Genomic DNA, 25613 nt, shown 5'->3' with positions numbered 1-25613 from the left:
TCTGCTTAGCAGCCGGTTAGTGGTTGGCTCTGCTCCTTTCAGGTTGGTGAGAGCCAAGACTCATGGCTGTAGGCCTGGCGCCTCTTCTATCCACCCCAGCTTTGGAAAGTTTCTGGGCCCGCGCTGGGGCAGGCATTTCTAACAACTAGTTTCCCACTGGTAGTGTGGCGCTTGGGTGCTCTGCAGGGCTTATTAGAGGAGCCGCGCCTCTATAGGCCTCTAGCAGTGGGTTCCAGTTATATGCCTTACATTGGGCGCTAAGTGCAGCTAGTGTTTCTTATCAAACTGTCTTTGGCCCTCCAGCCCCCAGATAATGTCATGGAGACTTTACTATGACAGCTTGGCCTTAGCTTAGGCTTGTCCCATTAGCTCTTACAACTTAACCCATTTCTATTAATCTACATTCTGCCATGTGGCTCTTTACCTCTCCTCCATAATGTGACTTCCTCGGCATCTCTCAGGGGTCTCTTGGCATGCCAGATTCATCCCCCTGAGTTCCCTCTCTCTGCCCAGAAGTCCTGCCTTACATCTCCTAGCTAACTATTGGCCATTCAGCTCTTTATTAAACCAAGCACAATGACATACCTTCACACAGTGTACAAAAAGATTATCCCACAACAGGAATGCTTCGGGTTTTTAGGCCACTTTGGATAGGATGGCCGCTTTCTTCTTGTCCATGAGTGTGGGAGGTCTTTCCACCTTTTAGTGTCCTCTTGACTTCTTCAGTGTTAAAGTTTTCATCGGACAGGTCTTCCAGTTATGTTTATCCCAAGAAACACTGTCTGATTACTATGAATAATGCTATTATTTGCTATATTTGGCATATTTGATAGGCGTGGAGAGAACGGATTCCCTCATGTTCCTGATCTTACTCTAGAAACTGTATTTAGTTTACCATGGCCCGGTGCAACCCTGACCTCACGAAGATCTTATTTCTGGGAGGCTGATTCATGGAACCCACTGAAATACAAAGTATGGGTGAACAGAGCGTGGCCTTCAGGACAGAGGAACTCACTTCCCAACACGTCAGGCTTTCCCCGAGAGGTCATGAGGTCACAGGGTCTTAGGGATTAGGGAGGAAGGACCACTTTTGTCCATCAAGAGACTGGTTATGTGAGAGTCTTAATATGGATTCTGCAAACACAAAATGATGTTCCTTCCTGATAGAGAGCTGACTTGGTTCTGACTCCAGCATGCGAGTGTATGTGAGTGTGAGTCCGTGTGTGTGCATGTATCTATGATTGTATGTACATGCCTGCACACGTGCGTGTATGTGTGTGTGCACTTGCCCCATGGGCTATTTCAAAGATGTAGTTGATAAACTTCTTAAACTTTTTTTTTTTTTTTTGCCTTCCGTTAGATATTTGTAAGCTCAGACGAGAGTCAAGAGTCCCTTAAAGCCCATGTCAGGATCGTCTCAAAGCAAAACTTCAACCATGATGCATGATGACACAACTTTGCTGAGCACAGGAAGTAGGCACTGAAATGAACTTTGACAGCGTCCCAAACCCTCGGGAAATTACTGTTTCAGTTCCAAGAGTCATGGACACCAGCTGTCCATGCCTTACAATTTTACCACAATTTTGAATTACTGTGAGCTTTGCAATGGATGAGGCTGAGGCAGCTTCTAAGAGTGCACACTCATAGGCTCTCTCTCAGTTGGCAGATCATGAACCTTCAGATCAAGAGTCTGAAGTGTCCCTCTCTGTGGTGGTTTGAGACTGGCCCCCACAGGCTCATAGATTTGCATGCTTAGTCCCTAGCTGATGAGTTATCCGGGAAGGATTATTAGAAGGCATGGGCTGTGGGTATGGCCACATCGGAGGAGATGTGGGTTTGTTCTAGATGTGCCCCTGGGGATGGGCTTTGAGTTTTCAAAATTCCATAATAGGCCCAGTGTCTGTCTCTCTCAGTGGATCAGGACATAGATCAGCTCCTTCTCCAGCACTGCCCGCCTGCTGCCTGCCGCCTGCCCGCTGCCTGCCTGCCACCATGATGATGTGATAGACTCACCCTCTGAAACTGTAAGAAAACCCCCAATTACATGCTGTCTTTTTTAAGGTGCCTTGGTCATCATGTCTCTTCACAGCAATAGAACCATTTCAGCGCCACCCATGCCAAAAACCGAGTATACTCCCTCCCTCCCCAAGCAAAAGTAGACAGTGGAACCAGTCATGCTTGGCCTGTGTGTGTCCCCATAGAAAACGTAAACTCACCGACATCACTCTGCGTCACTAACGGCTTGGTGCTGTATCTGAGCAGGCCTGTGGGACACCCCATCACTCTTCACCACAGGTAAGTGATTTTCTCCACTCACATGCTTCGGATATAATGAGGGTTGCCTAGGTATTTTTCTAATCGAATAGATCAATAAATAACCAGTTTCCACGCGATGAATGCCCTAGGAAAAATGCACAAGCATACGCAGCAAGATGGTGTTGAGAAACATCCTGCAGCTGTAATTATTATATGATGTTGGCAATATGTAGCAACTAATAATAATAAAGTAACAACCCTAAGGAACTTTCCAGGCAGAGTGGTGTTTTTCAAAGTGGCTCCAGGCCTCTTGCATCCATTTATTTGGGTGAAAGTTGATATCTGCTTCCTGAGGCTCATTTGATTTTTGGCAAGTGAAACCTAGGAATGTGGGCCTGGAGACATGGCTCATTGGTTCAGAGCACTGGCTGCTCTTCCAGAGGTCCTGAGTTCAATTCCCAGCAACCATCTGTAATGAGATCTGGCTCCCTCTTCTGGCCTGCAGGGATACATGCAGACAGAACACTGTACACACAATAAATAAATAAATCTTTAAAGAAGCCTGAGGATATGTTTTATACTATTATTTTCTTAAGTCAGGATCTGTTTTGCCCGGATTAGTCTGGGATTCTCACCTTGAACTCACAGAGAACAACCTGCCTCTGCCTCCCAAGTGCTGAGATTAAAGGTGTGCCCTACTACATTCTGCTAGGATATGCATTTTATCAAATTTCTTTGGGTAATTAAACTTTTTAAAAATGTTATTTTTTTATATGTGTTTTGCCTGCATGTTATCCACACACCACACGTGCAGTGCCCTTGGCAGCCAGGAGAGGGCATCCGTTCCTCTGGAACTGGGATTACAGATGATTGTGAGCTGCCAGGTGAGTGAACCAAAGCTAGGACTCTTCCCTGCTGAGATGCCTCTGTGACCCCACACCTTAGGTGATTTTCAGTTCACTGAGTTTGAAAATCCCTGGCATGGTGCAGTTAGGAAAACTGCCACCAGAACCCCAGGTCCCCCATTTATGGGCAAACTAACCTGTCTGGAGTGTCCCTGAGAGGCTCATGTGTTGATTAATGAAGGCTGACTCCTGGGTGAAAGGTGGTAGGAAGTTTAAGAGGCAGGGCTAATGGAAATCCTGTCAGGGCGCCTCTGAAGACAACTTAGCCCATGCTTTTTTCTCTTTCATCCCGTCTCTCCAGCTGGATGGGTCCTCACTGTTTCCTTCCTCTATTAAGCTTGGTTTAAAATCATATATTAGCCAAGTGGTGGTAGCATACTTCTTTAATCCCAGCACTCAGAAGGCAGGGGTGGATGGACCTCTGTGAGTTCGAGGCCAGCCTGGTATATAGAGTGAGTTCCAGGATAGACAAGGCTACACATTGAAACCCAAACCACCAGAACAACAACAAAATCTCCCAAAACAAAACAAATAAACAATCGACCGTGTTCTTTGAGAGTTTTGTATGTGTTTTGATCTCTTCTGCACCCATCCAGTTTTGTATTCTTAACAACAAACAAACAAACCATCAGGATCAATTTGTGCAGCCGGAATGTTCTGGGTGTGTGACCTCTACTGCAACATGGCTGACTTTCTCTAGGAGGTCTGGCTCTTAGAGAAAATGTTCTCCCTCTCCCAAAAGCAAACAGTTGCCAGTACCTCCACAGATGGGTAGGGTTTCCTGCTTGAGTCCCATCTCCATGCTGGGATTTGGTCTGGCTTGGATTTGCTCCACTGTGAGCTAAGTGGAGCTGCCTCACGGCATCTTAATTCTATAGTTTTGTTCTGCCTCACAACAGGCCCTGCAGCTCTTAAAGCTGAGGGACTCGAACTCCTCAACCTGTGAGTCTCAAGTCTATTTCTGTAGTAGAGTGTTTTATAGAAAACAGACGTGGCACCCACGTGTAGCTCGTGAATCTGGGAAGGGCCAGCACTGCTGAGCTGGTTGTGATGCTAAGTGAGTTTTACTGTGCACAGGTCTTTATAGGGCTGTAAGTGCTTGGTTTGGGGATGCAGCTCAGCAGTGCACGGGGAGAGGCGTAGGGTGCTCGCTCAGCAGGTGTAAGGTCCCAGGCTTGCTCTTCGTAACTTAGTCATAAAGTAAGGTAGCAAGCACCCAGTAAATGTTGGGATTGTTTTCTATACCCAGTTTATAGGAAACGGAGTGTTGTAAATCACTTACGAAAAATTCCAATTGCTAAGATGTTTTGAATCTTGTTCTTTTGACATTTCGGTACATTAATATAACCTCTCTGGATAACTACCTCCCACGACCCTCTATCCCTGTCCCACTGCATAGCTCATCTTGTATGGGTCCTGAGTGCTACAGCCTTGCCACATCCAGGAGGCGGTGTTTACGGTGCTCTCCTCCAGCTTTTACCTTGTGGCCCTCAGCCTTGGATGGGGGTTTATCGGTATCGATAAAGATGTCTCATACAGGGCAGAACATTCAACAGTCACTTGTCACAGCCCTTGACCGGTTACGACTCATTTTTCAGGTGCCGGGGAGGAGGTTTCGAGGTCCGTTCTGGCTTTCTGTGTTGCAAATGTGTCTCGCCATCTAGTTGTGTGTGTCATCACTAAGTCTCACCATCTAGTCGTGGTGGGCGACTGAGAGCAATGGTAGTCAGTAGCCTATATTATTTTAGGGGGCTCTGGCCCTCTGACTAGTTTCTCTGGGATTTTCATTTAATACCCCATGTCTTCTAGGGAGGCACCCCTGTCTACCATGCAGAGTTCCTGTGTTCAGACTTTTAAAAAAATTCTTATTTCTAAGGAGGTGATTTCTGCCGGGTGGTGGGGGCGCACGCCTTCAATCCCAGGCAGAGGCAGGTGGGTTCAAGGCCAGTCTGGTCTATAGAGGGAGTTCTAGGACAGGCTCCAAAGCTACAGAGAGAAACCCTGCCTCCACAACAACAACAAAGGTGGATTTCTTGTTTGTTTTTTGTTTTGAAACGGTTTCTCTGTGTAGCTTTGGAGCCTATCGTAGAACTAGCTCTTGTAGACCAGGCTGGTCTTGAACTCAAGAGTTCTGCCTGCCTCTGTCTCCCAAGTGCTGGGATTAAAGGCATGTGCCACCACCGCCCAGTTAAAAGGTGGATTTCTAGAAGGGAATTGTATCTATCTGCAGTTTGGTTAACCCACACCATTAACTCCTCTCCTCCATCCCCTGCCTTAACATCCACTTAACCCTTCAGCCCCCAGTGCCCCCTGCTTTCATAGCCACGGAGTCGTACTCACTCTTCAACCCTAAGGCCCCGTCCCTCTCCCCTTCCGGCCTCTTTCGCCTTCTCTAGCATCCTGCCCTTCTCCAGACACTCCAAATGAACCAGACAACCCTGGAGACTCAAAGCTGGGATCCACTTGAGAACACACAGGGTTCATCTTGCTGGCTTGGACTACCTTAGTGTAGTATCATTCGGTCCATTTCCCTGTAGGTTACTTAATTTCATTTTTCTTCATGGCAGAGTAAAATTCCATTCTATCATTTCCACTATTCCTCAGTCAGTTTATGGGCTTCTAGGCTGTGGTTTTTTGAGGCGGGGTTTCTCTGTGGCTTTGGAACCTGTCCTGAAACTTGCTCTTGTAGACCAGGCTCGTCTCAAACTCACAGAGATCCACCAGCCTCTGCCTCCTGGATGCTGGGATTAAAGGTGTGTACCACCACCGCCCAGCAAGCAAGTATTTCTGTAGGACGGAATGAGTCTTTTCGTATATGCCCAGGATCGGGATAGTTGGACTGTGTTGCAGGATTTTGAGAAGCCTTTACGCTGATTTCCACAGTGGCTGCAGCAATCTACACACACGTGTTCTCTCCCACATCCTTCCCACCCACCATTGTTGAGTTGTTTTTGTTCTTTCAAGACAGGGTTTCTCTGTGTAGCTTTGTAGAGCAGGCTGGCCTCGAACTCATCTGCCTGCCTCTGTCTCCCGAGTGCTGGGATTAAAGGCATGAGCCACCACCACAGCCCAGCTCATTGCTATTTTGCATTTCCTTGATGGCTAATAATTTGAACACGTTACAAACTGTATTAACCATTTTGTATTTCTTTTGACGATTCTGTGTAGTCCTGGGGCCCATTTTCTAATTGGATTGCTTTCTCAATGTCTAGTTTTTTGAGTTCTTTGTACATTTTAGGTATTACCCCTATGTTGGATATATTGCTGGCCAGGATTTTCTACCTGCCAGTCTCGTCTTTTGGCTGGATGTCTTTGTTGTGCAGATGCTTCTGAGAGATCCCGCATGCTGAGCACTGCTTCCTTTCAGGAGCCATCTGAACCCTAGACAGGAAGCATTCAGTTCTGAGAACCTATTGAAAGAACTGAAGTATTGATTCATGTATTTCACCAAAGAAACTAGTCTCACTCAGACGGTGAGGATTTGTGCGTATGATGAAATGGATGGCATTAGCCGAGTGACGAACACTAAACGAGGGAGCTGTATTATTTCCACAGGCCTGAGAGGCTAGGCCTCTCTGCATGCCTGTGGGTTTTCCCAATGTTGAGGCATAATGCCTGCATCCTTACAAAGACCAAACCTCAAAAAGTCATAAGTGAGGGCTTTAGGGACACATGTTCAACTGTGCTAAGATAGCCCAAGAGGGGTGGGGCATTTGAGTTCTGACATTTGGCAAACAGCATGTACTACAAACCTCTGCAAGCCAGGCACCTTAACAGGAATCCATTCTGCATGTGTCTGCAGAGTAGACATTTGAGAAGGTGTAAGCCTGCATTTCCCCAAAGGCTGCTGGGAAAGACCCTTTGTATGCTTCTCTTGTAGCTCTGCCAACCCTGGCACCCTGGGCTACTGGCTCAGCATGTCTGTGTAGAGGCAAGGCTGACCCTGTTCCCTGTGTTCTCTTCTGAGAACACCACTTGAGGCCAAAGGTAGACGGTTTCTCCTTTCTTCCATGGGGTCAAACCTATGTCAGCTTTCCTCCCGAGACTGGCTGCTTGCTGATTCTGGGCTGATCCTGTCTCTGGCCCATGACGGTCTGTTGCTCAGCTGAACACCACAGACATGTGTTTCCTGACTGCTCACACATCAGAACATGACAAAGGCTATTTTTTTGAGGTTATTTCCTGCTGAATCAATCCTAGGAAGTACTGAGTATCTTAGGAACCCCAATCTTGTGGGTTTCCCCCCAATCTCTACTCCCCTTCCTGCTGGAGGGAAAAAAACATTCTTGTGGTGCAGAAAGGGGGTTTGGGAGACAATGAAACACAGCAGGATGGCCTTCTGAAATGCATGGAGTATTTTTAACCACAGCAGCCCTGGCCCATTCAGTCCAGAGCTTCCTGACTGGGACAGTCAAGTTTGTTTTAACTGAGGTTATATGAAGACATTTGCCACCTCCTGAGGCTCCCAGCACATCTGATGCCCCCCCATACATCACTTGGGGTGCCACAGGGTTTGTGTGGATATGTGAGAACCTCCCTGGTTGGGGCTGTGGCTCAAGTGACGTGGCTGTTAGGATTACAGGTTGAGCCATTCTGTCCGGATGCACTTGTGGAGCCAGGCCAGACCAGCCGAGCAGCTGAGTCCCTGTCTTCACCATGTTAAAATTGGGTAAGAAAACGCCAAGCCCAAACTGTAAGTATTGCTGTACCCACATGAGCTGAGTCACACTGGTCATTATCTGTCCCTCCAGGGTTTTGGTAGCAGCCCAGTTCTACCTTCTCCTAGCCCACTTTGCATATAAACACAGGATTGACACTTCTTCCATCTGAATTTAAGGCGGGGGTCTTGCTACACACACACACACACCCTCAAATTTGGTCTTGAATGTTCACTCCTGACTTGGCTTCCCAATGCTATGCTTGTAGGCTTGTACCTTGTCTGGTGGGATGCAGTTGTATTCTGAGACTCCCTTGTACAGACTGATAACCTTGCAGAGCTAAGAGTCTGTTTCAAGGGCCCCACCTTGTCCTTCCTGTTCCTTGGTCTTTTCAGGGCATAGCTTTCCTCTACATTTTCCCCCAAACCAATTAGTTTTGTTCAGTCTTCCCTTTCCTCTGCATTTTTTGTCTTTAAAACTTAGCTCAGAGGACATAACCTTGAAGCCAACTTCCATCTGCCTCCCATCCCTGGAGGTCATCAAAATATTCAGTATATGATGTACTTGTTCCAAGCACAGGGGGTTAATGCTGATTGGGTCATATATAATGCAATTAGTGCTGCTTGGTTCATTTGTCAGCTCTCGGCTCTGTAAGTCCAGGACAGTCTCACTGGGTCTGAACTGCTAAGACCCTTCTGGAAGGAAGAGAACCTGAAACTTAGGTATCGAAGGAAAACGCTTGCAGAGTGTGCATGGCATTCTCTCCTGAGGATGACTGGAGGTTTGCATGTGTGTCTGTACCACAGGCAGGCAGCAAAGCAGGACAGCAGCACAAGAAGTTGTCTGTGTCGTTAGCAGCGGACCACCCCAAATGCTCTCCCACAACAAAAGACAGCGCTAGGGTCACAAAGTGGTGCTTTTTAATCGATATCAATTGCTACATACAATATTGCACGAATTAAAGATGTATCAACAATTTATGATACAGACTCATCAACAATTATATAAAACTACATGGTGCATTTTGGTGGTAGGTACTTTAGTAAATAGCAAATATTAACCCCAGCTACTTCATAAAAATCAGCCTTTCATAAAAGAACTCACAGGTCACTCAAGATGTCAACACTAGTCAAGACAGCTCTGAAGAAAAGCCTGGCATGTCTCAAAGCTGAAGCAGGATGGTAGAGAGTGAGGCTGGCCTGTACTCCATAGCAAAATCACAACTCAAAAGACGAGTGAGAAACATACTAAAAGTTCAGCTATTTCATGTAGGAACCAGAGAGTATGTGCGCATTGGGAATTAGAATGAGATACTTCCATGTTCTGCTCCAGAGGTCCTGTGCTCCAAGAGTCATTCCACTGCTGCAGGGTCTCTGTAAGAAACTACTGTGTCAAAGTTCTAAACAAACAAGATGGCAATTCATACAAAGGGTTTAAATGAGACTTTTCCATTCAAAACTAATGCAATCTCCATAAATTAAGACAGTCTTCTGAAAATGCCGCCCAGGCACGGCCCCAGGCCCCCACTCGCCCCCACTGAGTGTCACACAGCACTGGTGTCATCCCTGAGGAAAGGAGAGCTGGGTACCGTCTAGCTCTTCTAACTTGTCCTCAGATCTAGTCTCCACACACACAGGGTGAAGTGCAGTGAGCTAGCTGGCTGCTTGTCACAACAGCTTCCAACTGAAAGGTCTAAGCAAACCATTGCAAAACTCGTCCTAGGAGGTGGACTGAGACCAGGCCTGGCAGCTCCCACCTCTGATACCATCACTCAGAAGTCGAACTGTTGAGGGGCAGGCAAACGAGGCACCTGATAACCACATTTCTAATAAAAATGTAAAAGGCCATGGCAAATGTGAGGAAATGAGCTACCACTATGCTGTCCCGCCTGGATCTATGGGTGCACACTTGTTATCCGTGGTCACAAAGCACACTGCAGTGTTAAGAGAGGGGTAGGAGTTTCTGTACAGAAGGCGACCCAAAGAAACCAATGGTCTCTCAGATACAGATTCCAAGACAACAGATACCAGGTTTTTGGGATTCTTAGCACACTGGTTTGATTTCCAAAATGCATCACTTTATTTTCCCCTTGAGATGGCACACATTATTAAACTCTGAGCACGTGACGACCACATGATTTCTTCAGTAAGCTCCCAGGTAGATCCCGGCTCTCCTGGAGCTTGGAGTCCTGAGGTTTCAAATGTTGAAGCTTTCACCACAGCCACAAGTTCCTTTGATGTTGGGGTTATTGAAAACAAACTCACTGGACAGTTTGTCCTCCACATAGTCCATTTCGGTTCCTAAAAGTGTTAACTGTGCTTTCTTTTCGATGAACACTCTGACCCCTTGGGGAAAAGAAAACACATGTCACATAAAGCCTACAGTGTAGAGAACCTGCCAGTGAATTTCTGGTGGGCACCATCCATAGGCTACAGCTTCTGGGCATGTCCAGGGTTTCTTTACAGGGAGGAAGCTCACAGCTTCCCACCAGCCCAGTCTGCCCAGCCAATTATAACAGGGAAGACCCATTTATACATGGAAGTCCCATGGCATTCATGCAAAAACTGTGGTTTGCCTTTCACTCTATTTTACTTACTCCCCATCTCCCCAATCTGCTGTAGGAAAATGTGTAATTTTATGAGTTTTTAAATGATGGTGTTAATGAGTTTTCTGGGGAACATCTGTATCTGACCCTGTCAGGTAAAAACATCCACAGTACTGTTGCTCCATAGTGCATTTTTTAAAGCAGACCACACAATGAGACATGGACCTCAGAGAACACCCATGCGACCCAGAGTTGTAATCTGCTGATGGCCTTAAAAATGAGTAACATTCCTTTGCCACTGTGCAGGAGAAACAACCTCTTGAAAATAAAAGAACGTGTTTTCCTTACAAGATGTCACTTAAACATGAACATACACTATAGGTCCTGTTCTTTGTAGGAGAGCAACTGAGGCTTGCATTTTTGAACTGATTTTTTTTTTTTCAAAGATTTTTAATGTGTGTGGTTGTTTGCCTGTGGAAGCCAGTAACCAGCAGCCAAAAGAGGGTGTCGGACCAAAAGTTACAGATGGGCGTGAGGCATTATATGGTTGCTGGGAACTGAACCCAAGTCCTCTGGAAGAGTCGCAGTACTTAACCTCTGAGCATCTCTCCAGCTCCAATTTTTTATAATCTAAAAAGGCCTTTATTGGTTAATTATTTCAGTTAAATATGATGGAAGCACATCTGGGAATATAATTCCTGTTTGTCTCATACAAAAAGGGCTGCAAGCCACTAACAATACATCGCAGCACACAAACCCTTTCTTTCCCTTTCTCCAGGGTTGTAGTCTTACTAATAATTAATAATGTCTTATACAGGATCTTGCTAGCCCAGGCTGGACTGACCTTATCTTGAACCTAAAACATAAGATCCCCATCGCCAATGGTGGGAGTATTAAGCCTGAGCCACCGTACCTCACTCCTTGGTAGACTTTGCAAGAAGACAGGGGCTGGTATCAAAAGCAGTACCTAATAAAAGTTAAGCTGTGGCTGGAAAGCATGTGCTGCTCCTGCAGAGGACCAAGTCGGGTTCCCAGCACCCACCCTAGGCAGCTCACAACTGCGTCCTGGCCCCCACAGGAATCTGCACTAACACACACCCATGTAAAACTGTTTCAACAGAATGGTCTTAGAGTCTGTGTGTGGTGAGAAGTTCCGGCTCCTCGAGGAGCTTGCTTTGCAACCCTGATTACCAGAGTTTTGATACCCAGAACCTACGGTGAAGGAAGAGAACCAACTCTCAAAAGTTGACCTCTGACCTCAATACCAATACAACTTTTAAAAATCTGTGAGGATGAACTTGACCTTCAGCAATTACAGCAACTGTCTGTGACTCCTGCACTCAGGATTTATGGGAAGAAGAACCAAGAGTCTGAAACTGGGCCATATAGTGAAGACTGTCAGAATAAAAAACCAAAAGTAAACCAAACCAAACCACCAAAAAAAAAAAAAAAAAAAAAAAAAAAAAAGCCAAACCTTTCACAGTGATGACTATTTAGAGCTGAAACAAAACACAACTTCTCCAAACCCTCAGAGAGCTGTGTTTGTAGCTTCACTAGGTTCTTTTGCTGGGAGACCCTGGGCTTTCCAGTTTGTGAGCCTCTCCTTGCACCAGGAAAAATGTTACTTCTCCTTTTAGATAATGAAACCTGTGTGTCAATGGCAGGCGAGTGGCAGGCACCACTCAGCAGACTATTCCTAACACAGGCGGCAGTTTTGTACAAGGATAAAGTGTCAGAACAATGTGCCCATAAAATGTTAATGAACCAAAACAAAATCACCCCATACCTTACCAGAGCCAAGTGTGGGGTACACACTTAAACCCCATCACCGGGAGGTGGAATAGGAATTAAGGAGTTTAGGGCTAGCCTGGGCTACAAAAGAACCCATCTCAAAAAGACAAGAGAGCTCACCATCTTGAACAACTTCTTCATCAGAGTCTCCTTTTGTCTTTGTATACTCCAGGGTGTAAGAGAGGCCGTTACAGCCCCTGGTTCGCACACCAACTTTCAGACCCACCTGAAAAGAATTGAGAATATCAACTGTGTGATGACTGACACCCTGGAGCCAGGCCAGGCCAGGCCAGAGACAAGGGCCCCATTACAACAATAGAGGGCACCAGAGGCCACGCGATCTCCAGAACCCAGATAAAAGGCTTGGCTGCACCTGAGTTGGGGAGGAGCCTCTGGGGACAGGAGCACAGACAGCTCAGGCTGCAGCTGGCAAAGAGTGACACACAGAGCCCTGGCTGTCTGGGGTTTGAGCAGTGACCAGCTGTTTTGCATGGAAAGCCCCCCACGTGACTCAAGAGTTTGGGTGCAGCTCCCTGTGCTTGCCTGGCAGCAAATACACTTGTCCTGAGAACAGAACTTCAGCTCTGCCAACCCCTCTCAGACCCAACTTACGTGCTCTGGTTTGTCTTTGAGAAGCTGTTTTATCTTGTTCACAGCCGAGGGAGTCTGGAAAAACAGAAACCGTTATGAAGCTCGTCCTCTGAAGGGCCTGTTGTAGCACACCTGTGCACTGCTTGTCAGGACCTGTGGATCCCATCCAGCAAAGGAAGCCACAGCCAAGGCACTCGCCCACACTGACAGAAACCACTTCTCCTGGAAGACTAGAACTCGTGTATCTACTACCTGCCCTGTAACAAGCCCAGAGCCAGACAGATGCTCACAACAGCCTATCAGCAGAAAAGCCAAAACTCCGGGTTCAATCCCCTTCAGATCCATCTCAATGCATGGCTAGAGCTGCTTCTAGGCACACATTTCCAGGGTGGGCCAACGACATACCAGGGTATCTGGGTGAGCAGTCATGCTCCTCAGTGACAGGACTATGTATGAGCTATGTGTAGCTAAGAATGCAGTTCAGCCTAGCCACCTTCTTGTGGAGGATTGCTGGGTACCTAGTCTCATCTGAAACATTCCTGGACTACTTCCTGGGTATGTTGCAAAGGCAGACACACCTTAAACAGTTTTTCTAACATTTAGCTTCCTACATGGGGTAACAGGGTCAACCCCATTCCCTAGAATTCCCGTGAAGACTAAACCCTGAACTGCAGCCCGACCAGCCTAGAGTGTGACATTCTGGGTCCAGGAGAGGATGGGGCACAGAGCAAAGTGGCAGCTACACTAACAAATGTGAGAGAAACCCTACTCGGGTCCATTAGCTATTCCAGCTGGCAGGGAACAGATCAGAGGCCTGGACAGATGATGAAGTACAAATACAGTGTGGGACCAAACCAAGGGCCTCAGAACCAATCAACTTAGAAAATACAGCGTCAACCATGAAAACGACGTGGAATAATAAGCTGTGTGTTCCAGGCTGGGAAGACAGTGGAGCCGGTGAAGCACTTGTTTCAATCCCCATAAAGCAAAACAACAAACCATGAGCTGGCCAGGTGCGGTAGAGGGTGATGAGGATGGGGAGGGAGGGAGAGGGAGTCAGCAGACAACCGCCTAGCCTAGCCTAGCCTACTTGGGGGTTAGTTCCAGGTCTCCGAGAAACCCTGTCTCAAAGAAAAGAAAGGTAGGGGGCTCCTGAGGAATGAATAATTTTAGAGGTTGCCTCCAGTCTCCATACTATACCATACATGTACCAACACCCCCTCACATACCCACACACAAAAAGAAAACAATACAGCATGTCTGATACAAATGGATGCTGTTTAGAGCACGATTTAAGTCACTCAATGTGAGCGTAGTGTGTAAAGTCCTGACCCTCAGTCGCAGTATGGACACTGAAGTGACACACAGGCAAACATGGAGGACATAAGACAAGGAATAACAGATACTCAAAGTAACAAGCCGGGCATGGTGGCCCACACCTTTAACTCCAGAACTCAGGAGGCTGAGACAGGTGAATCCCTGAGTTCAAGGCCAGCACAGTCTACAGAGTGAGTTCTGTGGCCAGGACCAAAGCCCAGAATACAGGTGCATGTCAAAAAAGAAAACAAACTGCCAAAGAAAACACACACGTCTAACTTGTGATGCTCAGGCGACTGAGTTATAACAACACTTTGAACTTTTCTCTGGTTATTTGGCAGCCTTTAATTATCACCAATCAAGCTAATTACAGGTGATTTTTTATTATATCTTACCATTATTTGTACTTCTCATAAAATAAGGTTACAGCAATAAGACATTTAGAGATAAAACCAAATAAAAGCACTAAAATAATTAAGCGCACAAGGCAACTAGACAGACTGGTAGACGAGCTCTCGCTTCTTAGTCCTTGGGAAGCGAGCATCTTCGGAAAAAGCTGCAGCTGCAGTGCAGCAACAGGAAGGCAAGCCCTTGCCACGGCCCCTGGCTGTGTGTGCTTCAACAGCCAGGCTGCTTTCTCAGGAAGGGATGCAGTGTCAAGCTGAGCATCAACCTAGGGTACGGCTACCAGTGACATCAAATGCCAGCCACCCCAATCCTCGCTGCTTCACATCCCAAGTGGTTGCTCTATATACAATATGGCCCCAGGAAAAGAAATAACCTTTAAATGTGAACATATGTGGGAAGGAATTAAACAGATGTGCAGATTTTAAAGATTCTAATAGATTTTTAATCATCTAAAGTTAATTTCAGAAAGAAATGTGCTTATTTATTACACTTCCAAGTGACTGCCCATAAGCCCTTCCTTCCCGGTCTCCCAGCTATGCATTTTTATGAGCATATGTCCTATGAAAGTGCCCAGGAAATAAACCTATTCTTTGTCAGCAGAATACAACTTCTGAAAACAATTTACAAGACAAGCTACAGAGGTGGCTCTATGGCTCAGAGCACGCAGTGGCTGTCCACACAGAGAACTGACTGAAGCAGCAACCACAGGGCAGGCAGGGCAGGCCACCACCGGCTGTAACTTCAGTTTTAGCAACTCCAAAGGCCTCTTCGACACCAGGGACTCATGGTACATACACATACAAGCAAACCACTCATAAAGCAAAAAGCTTAGAAGAAAAGTGTTTGCTGGTGCAGGAATCTGAAGGAGAGCCTGGGTTTCCAGTGCACAGGTCAAAGGTGAAGATGAGAACACATGATTCTCTTTGATTAACTGGGCCTGAGTTTTATCCCCATAAGGTTTTCTACGTTACCCAATTTGATTTTTAAAAGTCAGCAGGTTTCCTTCTTTTCTCAAGTCTTAAAAACATTGAAACAGCAGCTGCCCATACTCCTGGCTACCGGGAAGCTGAAGGCAGCAGGAATATCATGAATTTGAGGTCAGCCTAATTAATCTACAGCCAGGTTTTCCTCAAAACACCAGTTCAACACAGCCAAGTAAAAACAAGGAATGTAGAACCATCCTCACCCACACAGGCACTGGGCGGATAATGTTGACATCTCCTAAACAGTAACAGGACCTCAATGTCTTTGAGCAGCTGTCAAAGGAGCAAATCAAACCTTAACTTTGCTATGCTCCTCTCGGGGAGCTGTTACTAAGGAGCTGGAACCGGCTAAGTGACTGGCTGACTTTACCTTGTTTTAGAAACAGACACTCTGTATTCCAGGCTGGTCCTAACCCTTGGCCTCCATGCCTCCCTGAGTGAATGAAATGCCATTGCTGAGCTGAAGGAACTGTTCTTGTAAGTTGAAGGAACAGAATGGGGCTATCTCCTATTCTAGGTTAGCACTGTGTTTGGTTCTAGACAGAAGGTAAGTGGCCCCCTTGACGCCAGGCCTGTGCATACACCATGGTCATGAAAAAAGAAAAAATAGTCTTCTACTGTGTCTGCAACCCCTTAGACTAGCTCAACCCGAATCTTCCCAAGAAACTTACCAACAAGTAGGACTCAATTCAAGAATTCTGATTATCGAAACACATGAAAATCTAACAATGCCTTTTAATTAGCTCCTGTGCAAACCATAGAAACTCAGTTTTATGCTTAAAGGGAGAACACTTTGAAGAAGTTTTAAAGAATTATTAAAGAGCTGCTGAGACGGTTCATCAGGTAAATGAACTTGCCTTCAAGCTTGAGGACCAGAGTTGATCCCTGGGACCCACATGCTGGAAGGTGAGAAATGACTCCTCTTACCATACCACCCTAAGGCACATATGTCCGAATACATGCACACATATTAAATACATGTAAATTTAAAATATTCACAGCCACAGACCAAAACTTATTTCAGGGCCTTTTTTGCTGGGAAATGCACCCCAAGTGAATGTTTCAGAATGAGGCATCACAGGGCCAGGGCTTGTCCAGCAGGGTCACTGGCTGGCCACTGGAGCCCAGGCCTAGCCTGCTCCAGTCCCAGCACTGGGATTACAAGTATGCAGCACCCCCACCCCCAGCTGTTTTGATCTGGGAACTGAGGAAACTGGGCCTCCTGCCTCACAGCACGTCCTCTGCCAGCTGGGCCCCTCCCCCACCCCAACCCCTGGGGTTGGCTACTCTGGTTTAGGTACAATCGCAAGGGCTACAAAACTGATGACAAAGAGTTAACAACTGTAAAGCTTAAAAGAATAAACCGCAGGATCCTTTGCTAAAGGCTCCCTCCCTCCTCACACCCTAACTGCACCAGAACCAGCTGTACTCTGTATACTTTTCCTGGTAATAGCTTCTGAGCTGACACGTGCCAGTCGCTGTCCCAAAGGTCCTACTCCAACCAAGTAACAAGTCCTCACGAGTCCGTCAGCCCCTGCGTCAGGCAGCACGGGGAGGTGCCTCCTCCACCCCCTACAGTGAACTAGCGCCTCTGTACACACCCACACGGACGGCTGGCCCTGTCATTTACTCAAGCCACAAACGAGAGCTGCACAGACTGCCTGGTACAAGGATGGAGACAAAGCGGCCTGTCACATTTCTCTCTGCTCCCTACAAACTCAATGCTACTACTAACCCTGGCGACATGGGGGCGGGAAGGAGCCCATTCTCCTTGGGTGTCCAAAGGTACTTCCAGTAACGTGGTTACTGAGCCGTAGCCATTCCTGGTTTGTAGACATTGCCAGTCCAACCCTCACCCCACCACTGCCCATCAAGTCTCTGCAGGACTGACCACCGCCCATCAAGTCTCTGCAGGACTGACCACTGCCCATCAAGTCTCTGCAGGACTGACCACTGCCCATCAAGTCTCTGCAGGACTGACATCAGCTAGAGAGATGGCTGGCGCTCCTATTTTCATGGTACACCTTTCCTTGCCATGGCTCACTTCTACTAGACTCTAGAGCACTCCAGCGGTTCCAATGTGTCAAATTCCCACTGTCAGACCCATGTGGCCAGGCAAAAATATTTAAATTTGCATCAGTTTGTTTCCTAGTCTCCTCTACCCTCCCCCCCAAAGCATTTGATTATCTGCATTTGTTACAGGCCAGGTCACAATGTTTACCAAACAGCCTCCAGCAGGCTACCACGAGAATCACAGGGAAAGGCGACACTTGAAGGATGAGTTCAGATGACAGAGTCAGCAGCCGGGGCAGGGGACACCGAGTCTGTGAAGTGAGACCCGCTGTGACAGCGCATAACGAGGCGTACGGTTACAAAGCACGGGCAGGGAGGGACCGGGTCCGTGCAAGGCAGGCGTTACTTCTGGTAAACACGACGGCAGGGGTGGGGGCAGGTAGCTCGCTCACTTATCGCTTGTCACAAAACATAGCAAGTCTTGATAACGTATGCCGAAAACAACAACGTAGGGACGGGGAAGAAAGGGGCAGCTCGAGAAAACCCCAAATGGTGACACTTAGGGGAAAAAAGAAGAAACACGCGGGCAAAGCACAGAGAGCCCGAGCGCTGTGCCCGATGCTCCCGAGGGCTCTCTGTGCCTTCGCGAGGACGCAACACAGCCAGCCAGGCCACACAATTCCAGATCCCACGGCCGGCCCGGGGCAGCGCCGGAGCGCACGCGGTGGGCACCCGACGGCGGCGGCTCCGGGGCGGCGGGGGCGGCGGGCCGGGGCGGGGTGGGAGCGCTGGCGGCCCGGCTCGCCCTCCGCGGCCCGGCTCGCCCTCCGCGGCCCGGCTCGCCCTCCGCGGCCCGGCCCGCCCGCCCTTCCTCCCAGGACGCCGTGACCCCGGCGGCTGCCCGGTCCCCCCCTCCGGAGCCCCGGTCGGCGGCGGCCAGGCCCGCCCGGCTGACTCACCAGCGTGAGCGCCGCCCGCGTGGGCTGCAGCTTGCGCTTGCTCACGGCCCGCACCGTGGCGCGGACCAACGACGCCGACATGGCCAGGTCGCGGCGCCCGCAGCCTCGCTCGGGCCGAAGGCTCGGGGCGGCCTCAGCCTCTCTCCATGGACACGGCGGGCGCCTCGACGCCGCCCGCAACGGCGCATGCGCCGCAGGCCCCGGCCCGCCCGCGGGCCCCGCCCCCTCCCCGCGCCCCCATTGGACAGCCGGGCGAGTGACGGGCCGGGCCGCGCGGGCGTCAGCGCTGACGGCGCGCGCGCAGTGGTGACCTGTGACCTTGCGGGCTTCGCCGTCGCGGCGCTACCGGAAGTGCAGTGGCTGCCTCCGCTCGGCGCCCCCTGGCGGCAGGCGCCGGGACTGAAGGCGGCCGGCCGGGGCTCCAGCGCGGGCCGCAGCCGCTCGGACGCTGAGCGGCTCCCACCGGGCCAGCTGCACGCACCCGTGACGCTGCAGAGCGGGAGCCGCTTATCGGCCAGCGGCAGCTGCCCGGGCGCGGGCGCCGGATGGGCGCGGGGGGGGGGCAGCAGGAGAAACTCCCAGCGAGGCCGGGAGCAAAGAGCGGGCACACCGTGTTTCAGCTGGAGTTTGTGTGTGCAACACTTGTGAAGGACACACACTCAGGGATCTGTGTTGTGAGGGTTTTCCGCTTGGGAACCCCCCCCCCCCCCACTTACGTAGAAGCCACCTTTGAAGTAAAAGACAAAATAGACTGATTTTTTTTAAAGAGCACTGAAAAACGACCACAAAGCTCGCCACGAGACTGCTTAAAGAGGGAACATGGGAGTTTCCACGACTCCTGCAGTAAAAACTGGGGAATGGATCTCTGTGGTTTTAGCAAGAACACGGGCTGCAGACACTGCAGTCCTACGTGAAGACAGCTTTCACGGGGCTGTGGGGAGCTGGTGCCCGCACAAAGGCCGTGTCCTGGGCACTCCACTCCCTCATCTGCTGGCAAACACGCCTCACTATCTCAGTCTCACTGTAAGCCATCAAACCCCCAGCCCGTTGCACAGAATTTCTTTTAAGAATCAAAACAAAATGTAGAAAACTTGTGCAAGGGTAGAAGAAAACACAGCAATTCTGTTTCTTAATGTTAGGGATAAGTAAAACACATACATCCTCCAAACCAACAAAAGACCCAAGTAGAAAATAACTACCTGGGATAAACATTAGTCTGGTGGGGTATTTCTAAGGGCAGAGGGGCAACACAGGGCCTTTGCAGGAAGGTGTGGCATGCTGCCATTTCACAGCCAGAGAAGAGGAGCAGCAGCTGAGCAGTCATTGGTCCCATTTTTATTTAGCATGATTCCCAAATTCTCCAAGACTTTGTGTGGCTAGAATAGCAGCAGAAGTGCACATACATGCGTGGCCCAAGACCTCCCATTTCTAGGAATGTCCTGGGCAAGCTCTCAGGCCCCATCTCCTGCAGCTCAGACCCAGCACACAGCTAGTACATGTCAAAGGGGCACCTCATAGGCATCAAGATTAGGGACATTTGTCCTGTCCCAGATCCTTGACTGATTTTTCTAATGAGGCTTCTTTTATAAGAAAATAATGTGGATAAAGTTACAGGTTGAAAGTTCGATTTTATTTTAAAATGATAAATAAACCGAGGCATAGTTCTGACTATGTACTATTTCAGAAAGGCTTGTGAAGTTGAGAAACAGTTCAGAAATGGCTCCAGTCAGATCCAGAAGGACGCCAATCAAGCTTGTGAGTGGCAGACAACAACGGCCTCTTTGATCTTCAGAGGTGTGTAAGAGCTCTCCACCCTAATTTCCAAGTATCATAAAAAGTAAAAAGCACTTTTATTCTCTCATTTCCCCCTTGAAATTTTCTTTAAGCCAGCAAATAGGACTACTTGTTTTCATGACTTCATTTTTATGAGCACAACACTTCTGTCATTTAGAGAAGGGAGCCCCAGAGGTGTGTCTGTCAATGGTGCTGTAGGCCGCAGAGGCACACATCCACAGGTGCCTGCATTCTGTGCTCCCACTTCTACAAAGAACCATGGAGAATGCTCGGTGAAGGTACAGCACCACAGTCCACAAGTGTCTGATGTGTGTCCACACCAGGGTCCGGCAACACACAGAATCCCCTCTTGAAAATCAGAAAGGGATGCAGAGGTGAAGAAGGGTTAATTCCTCCGTGAGCAGCACACTGTTTTTAGTGTGCTTTGAAAGAATTAAAAAACCAAGACACCGTTGTCACGGAATACTGGCCCACAGTTACACTTGTTTCTTTTAAGTTGGTTTAAATACATCATGGCTTTCTTTTAAATTCTTCCAATCTGTGGGGATTGATGTTGACTGTATTAAAATCTTACTTTTCCTCATTAACAATTTCATTAAAATTTTAAAAATTCCGACATCTCCCTCAACTGTTCCGTTGAAGCCGGATCTGTGAAGTGAACCTAATTTTCCAAGTGGATAGGGAAGCCTGAGTGGCCATTTCCAGGGCTGCGTTTCCTTCCCTCATGATTCTTGCTGGGTCCTCCTCACTGAGGCTTTCCCCTGAGTCATATATTTACTGGAAAGGCTACCTAGGAGGGAAAACAAATTCCGACATAAGAACATGGCCTTACTTGGTCAAAGTCATAAAACAGTTACTGTCAGTCACTCGCTCACGGAGGTGTGTCCCACTAGGAAGGGTACTTGTCGTGGGTCAAGTGGGTAAGCTAGAAAGGAACAGGTAAGTGCACAGGCAGGCATTACACAGCGCTGGCAAGTCCTGCAGGGAGGCTGTTTATGCAGCTGCAGGCTGTGTTCCCAGGCGGGTGCTGAGGCTGGAGGGCACCAATGCTTTGAGACTTCCTTACAAAAGTCATTCTTTTCGTCTGCAACCAAACAGATGGCAGAGAGTTCTTTGGCCAGAGTTAGAATCTCCCACCATTACCTTTCAGAAGTCTAGTAATACCTTATGGACATAGGAGAAAATAAAATGCACTGTACTTAGAGGTGAAGGACAGGAATGAGAACTCATTAGCATCGCAGCAAGCCACGCCTTACAACAGGAGTCTGAACACATATGTGAACTAGGCTAGAAAGCGAGAACTCCAGAGGACCTGCACAACTACTACTATATAATGAGGGCTCTATTCAAACCAGAGAGAGTACAAAGTATTTAGTGACTGGTATCATGCCAACTACTTTTACTTTGGTTTGTTTTTGTGATGGCCTGGAACTCAGGGAGATCTGGCTGCCTCTGAGTGCTGAGATTAAAGAACTATGTCACTACCACATCTTGCTCAAATACATAATTTTTGAATCGTAGAAGGAAGTTGTCCCCCCCCCCCCCGTCACTCATTTCTAAATGGATTGCAGAATGTCATTCAAAGAAAGTCAAAGTACAAGTAGTAATGCTTATTTTCAAAGGCACGGACAGTTTTCCTATAGAAAAATCAATTTATAAAGATGACACACCTCTGTGGTGCTTACCCTTTACCCCCACTGTCAACTTGACAGGGTTTAGAAGCTCTCGGGAGAAACACCTTGGGTGTGTTTGTAAGGCAGGCTTACCTTAAGGGAGCCCACCTTAAACACTGGCTCTACTGCAGTTTACACACACTTCTTGAAGATGGAAGTGAGACCGTCTCTTAAGACATAGCTTTGCACACCGTTCCTACAATGAGCTCAATGCTGTGGACAGGACTGTGACCACGCTTCCTGTCCAACTTCTCATGGCTCTCGGGGCAACGGGGGAAGCGAACAAAATGCTGACAACTGTGGCAATGTGAATGTCTAAATCCCATTTTTTTTTTTTTTAAACTTTTGAAAAATTTCAAATGATATGTAAGTAATCCTTAAAAACAATTTTCTATGACATGCCGTTATTCAATTTTGGGTCACATCATTGACAGTGAATTTAGGTAAGTGAGTGGCAGGCACTGCTGTAAAAAGTCTATCTTCTGCCTGTGGTAGTGGCGTTCACCTTTAATCACAGCAATAGAAGGCAGGGGCAGGTAGAATTCTTGAGTTCGAGGCCAGCCTGGTCTTCAGAGTGAGTTTCAGGACAGCCAGGGCCACACAGAGAAACCCTGTTTCAGAAAGCCAGGAAGAAAACTTTTGCTAACCTCTTACACAGTGGTTTTCAACCTGTGCATCCCTACCCCTTGGTGGTAGTGGGGTATCCAAACAACCCTTTCACAGGAGTCAACTAAGACCATCAGAAAACACAGATACCTATATGATTCATACAGTAGCAAAATGAGTTATGAAGTAGCAACAAAACAAGTCTATGGCTGGGGATCACAACAACTTTGGTGACCGCATTAAAAGGGTCACAGGCAGCGTCAGGAAGGCGGCGGACCAGTGCTCCTAAGTGTTTTTATTACTTCTCATTTGCTGACGTGAAGACTACTGGAATTTCTCAGTGTTTACACTCCAAAGACATAAGGAATACTACACCTACACACACACACGCGCGCACACACACACACACACACACACACACACACACACACACACACGCACACACAAGTAATCCTTATTCAAAGGTAAGAGGAAGTATCCTATCTCATTATTGTAAGTTGTTTTTAGTCAATTAAGTGCATAAAATGTACCTCTTTATCAAATTTTATAGGATTTTGACCATTTGCACAGTCAAAATAAAAAAGAATAGAGGAATTTTTATAGCTTGAGATTTAATAAAATGTTTTAAAATCTAATTTATAAATGTTTTTGTTGTAGTCAAGTACGTCAAGATAGTCAGTTGATGAATAATATATTCATACAAGACGTCTGCAAGAGATATATATATAAAGAACAACCTACCACAAGCCTTTCTTATATTCCATTTTAATTCCATGGCCTGAAGCTTTAAAATTTAGAGCTACTTTAAGAGACTGATAGTTATCTTTCCTCCTTCATGTTAATTTATATTCATAAAGTAACTTTATCACTGACCAGGATTTTAAAGCCCAATGGAAACAAACAAACTCTGTGTTGCCTTACCCCCACGTGTATGATAATTTCATGTTTACCTATGTTCACAGGTTTGGACACACTGTGTGTGTGTGTCCACATATGGAGACAAGCTGACAATGAGCGCCTCCCTCATGGTTTTTCTCCTTACACACTGAGGCAGGGTTACTTAGCTCTCCAGCCTGCTCTGGGGTTTCCCTCCCTCTCTACCTCTCATGTGATGGATTACAAGCAGGCTGCCATACCCACCTAGCATTTACCTAGGATCCAAACTCTGGTCCTCATATTTGAACGCAAGCATTTTACTCACTGTACCATCCCCAGCCCCGCAAGTGGTCTTCACAATTTAAAATAACAGCATTTGCCGAGACATGACATGTGAAGCAGAAACTTGTCTGTTTCCCAAGACCAACAGAGTCAAAGGGTAAGCGCACAGGCTGTCCATCAGCATGTGCTGGCTCAGCAAGCAAACTACACGTGGGTCTCAGTTTGTAACTAAATAAATGCCAGTTGGCCATGCCATTTCTAGACATATAACCAACATCTGCAGTTTTCTTCTACTGTTTTAACACTTGCAAAATTATACTAAAATTCCACTTTTAAAACATGTAAACTTCACTTGGGAGGCAGGGGCAGGAGGATCTCTGAGTTTGAGGCCATCCTGGTCTACAGAGCTAGTTCCAGGTCAGGTCCCAAATCAATACAGAGAAACTCTGTCTCAAATACAAAACAAAGCAAAAACAAAAAAGACATGTAAACGTGTAAGTTGAGCAATGCTGATCTGTGTAGACTTGGGGACAGTGGGGGAATAAAACCAGGGAAACCCACCACTAGGAACCTTCTCTCTGACTCACACACACAGCTGCTCTGGGGTTTGACACAGGCTCCTTAGCAGCCTTAGCAGCCAGCCATTAGCCTCCTAGCTTATAGCTGAGACCTCGGGTGTGTGTAGGACACGCGGCATCCCCCAAATAAAGGGAAACCATATCTATGTGACAAACTACACAACGGATGCTTATGCTCTGTGCTCCTGTATAAGCCTGGCATCAGGAATATCAGTATTTTAACAATGTAAAATGTTTTGGGAGTATCTGTTCAGGGTCAAATAACATTCTTTTGGTCTGTTTACACATGGTACAGCTGTGATTTTCAAATTCCCAGATCTATGAGGAAAAATATCCCTTTAACTAACTGGTGGCGTCTGAGGTCCATGCCCTTCCAGAATGCTGGGGTTTGGGAGTCGGCCCATTTCCTCTCCCCGCCCACCATCAGCTTGACCCCTGGGTGCCGCCACTCCTCTCCTCTCCCACTTCTGTGTGGTGGACCTGGAGGAACCCACACAAAGTATTCTGAAGTGGTGTGTCTCATGAGAACAATCACTGATCTTCCTGAGAACTACTGCAACTCTGCTCTATCAAGCGCCCTTTGCCTATCTGTCACCATGGCTGGGGATGTCACACAGAGAGCAGACTGCTTTTCTACCACACATGAAGTGTTGACTGGCATAGCTTACCCTCAGCCACACAATAAAGTTAAAGCCAGTCTTGGCCACATGAGATACTGAATTTAAAAAAAAAAAAAAAAAAAAAGAGGATCTGAAATGATTTCACTGTTCTCTCAGTCTCTAAAGAAAAAGTAAAATAATTACAAATGTTTGAGATAACACCTCTTGGTACTGAAAACAAAAAAACCGAAAAACCAAAAGACAAAAAACTTGAGTCAAATACATTAACTCAGTAACAGCATTCATAGTGGAGACAAATAGACATTCTTAGCCCACAGCATCAACTTTCCCAGAGTGTGGTCACTGTTCTTGCCTTAACAGAAGAGGCTGGGAAGACCAGGACAGACAGACAGCTCATGCTTCTGAGGAGCCAGGGAATCTGTCATGGTCTGAGCTCGGCTACGACTTCATGTTCTACCACGGTTTCTCCAAGCTAAAAAAGTCAATACTTTGTTCCTAGCATTAGGATGCCATTCCAAGACTCCTCAGTGGATGTCTGAAATTGCAGTTAACTGTTCTACAGGTCCTGAGCTCGTTCTTACATACCCACACTGTGACAGAGTCTAATGCATAAAAGAGATTACTGCTAACTGACACACTGCTGTAGTAAAAGTTATGTGCCATCTTTAAAAATTTCATTTTCTAGAGATGGCTCAGCATTAAGAGCATTTGCTGCTCCAGCAGGAGACCAGGTTTAATTCCCAGCATTCACAAGGTAG

General features: G+C 47.3%; 2 protein-coding genes across 4 annotated transcripts in view; both read right to left on the bottom strand.

The window, feature by feature from the left end:
• Positions 1 to 9525: 9525 nt before the first annotated feature.
• Isca1 (iron-sulfur cluster assembly 1) lies at positions 9526 to 18620 on the bottom strand. Its single transcript, XM_051194159.1, has 4 exons — positions 18427 to 18620; positions 12768 to 12821; positions 12276 to 12381; positions 9526 to 10164 (listed from the first exon to the last, which is right to left on the bottom strand). Exons 1-4 carry the CDS (start codon positions 18505 to 18507, stop codon positions 10016 to 10018), a joined length of 390 nt encoding a protein of 129 aa, XP_051050116.1. The 5' UTR covers positions 18508 to 18620; the 3' UTR covers positions 9526 to 10015.
• A 1414-nt stretch (positions 18621 to 20034) lies between these two features.
• Positions 20035 to 25613, bottom strand: part of Tut7 (terminal uridylyl transferase 7) — a 53796-nt gene continuing 48217 nt past the window's right edge. For all 3 annotated transcript variants that reach the window (XM_051194142.1, XM_051194144.1, XM_051194143.1), the window contains one exon: positions 20035 to 21010. In XM_051194142.1, the coding sequence (XP_051050099.1) occupies positions 20943 to 21010 (68 nt within the window). In that variant the 3' untranslated portion in view covers positions 20035 to 20942. The remainder of the gene's footprint in view (positions 21011 to 25613) is intronic.

This window comes from Phodopus roborovskii, unplaced genomic scaffold (assembly GCF_943737965.1).
Source record: "Phodopus roborovskii unplaced genomic scaffold, PHOROB, whole genome shotgun sequence".
NCBI classification, from domain to species: Eukaryota; Metazoa; Chordata; class Mammalia; order Rodentia; family Cricetidae; genus Phodopus; species Phodopus roborovskii.
This window is presented reverse-complemented; position numbering and strand designations above follow the sequence as displayed.

What these genes read in the sequence shown, in the direction of transcription:
- Isca1 (XM_051194159.1), bottom strand. Translation starts at nt 18,507, where the DNA reads ATGTCGGCGTCGTTGGTCCGCGCCACGGTGCGGGCCGTGAGCAAGCGC. An exon ending in CGCGGGCGGCGCTCACGCTG is followed by an intron (nt 12,822 to 18,426) that starts GTGAGTCAGCCG and finishes CTGTTTTTCCAG; the next exon opens with ACTCCCTCGGCTGTGAACAA. An exon ending in TGAAGAAGTTGTTCAAGATG is followed by an intron (nt 10,165 to 12,275) that starts GTGAGCTCTCTT and finishes CTTTTCCCCAAG; the next exon opens with GGGTCAGAGTGTTCATCGAA.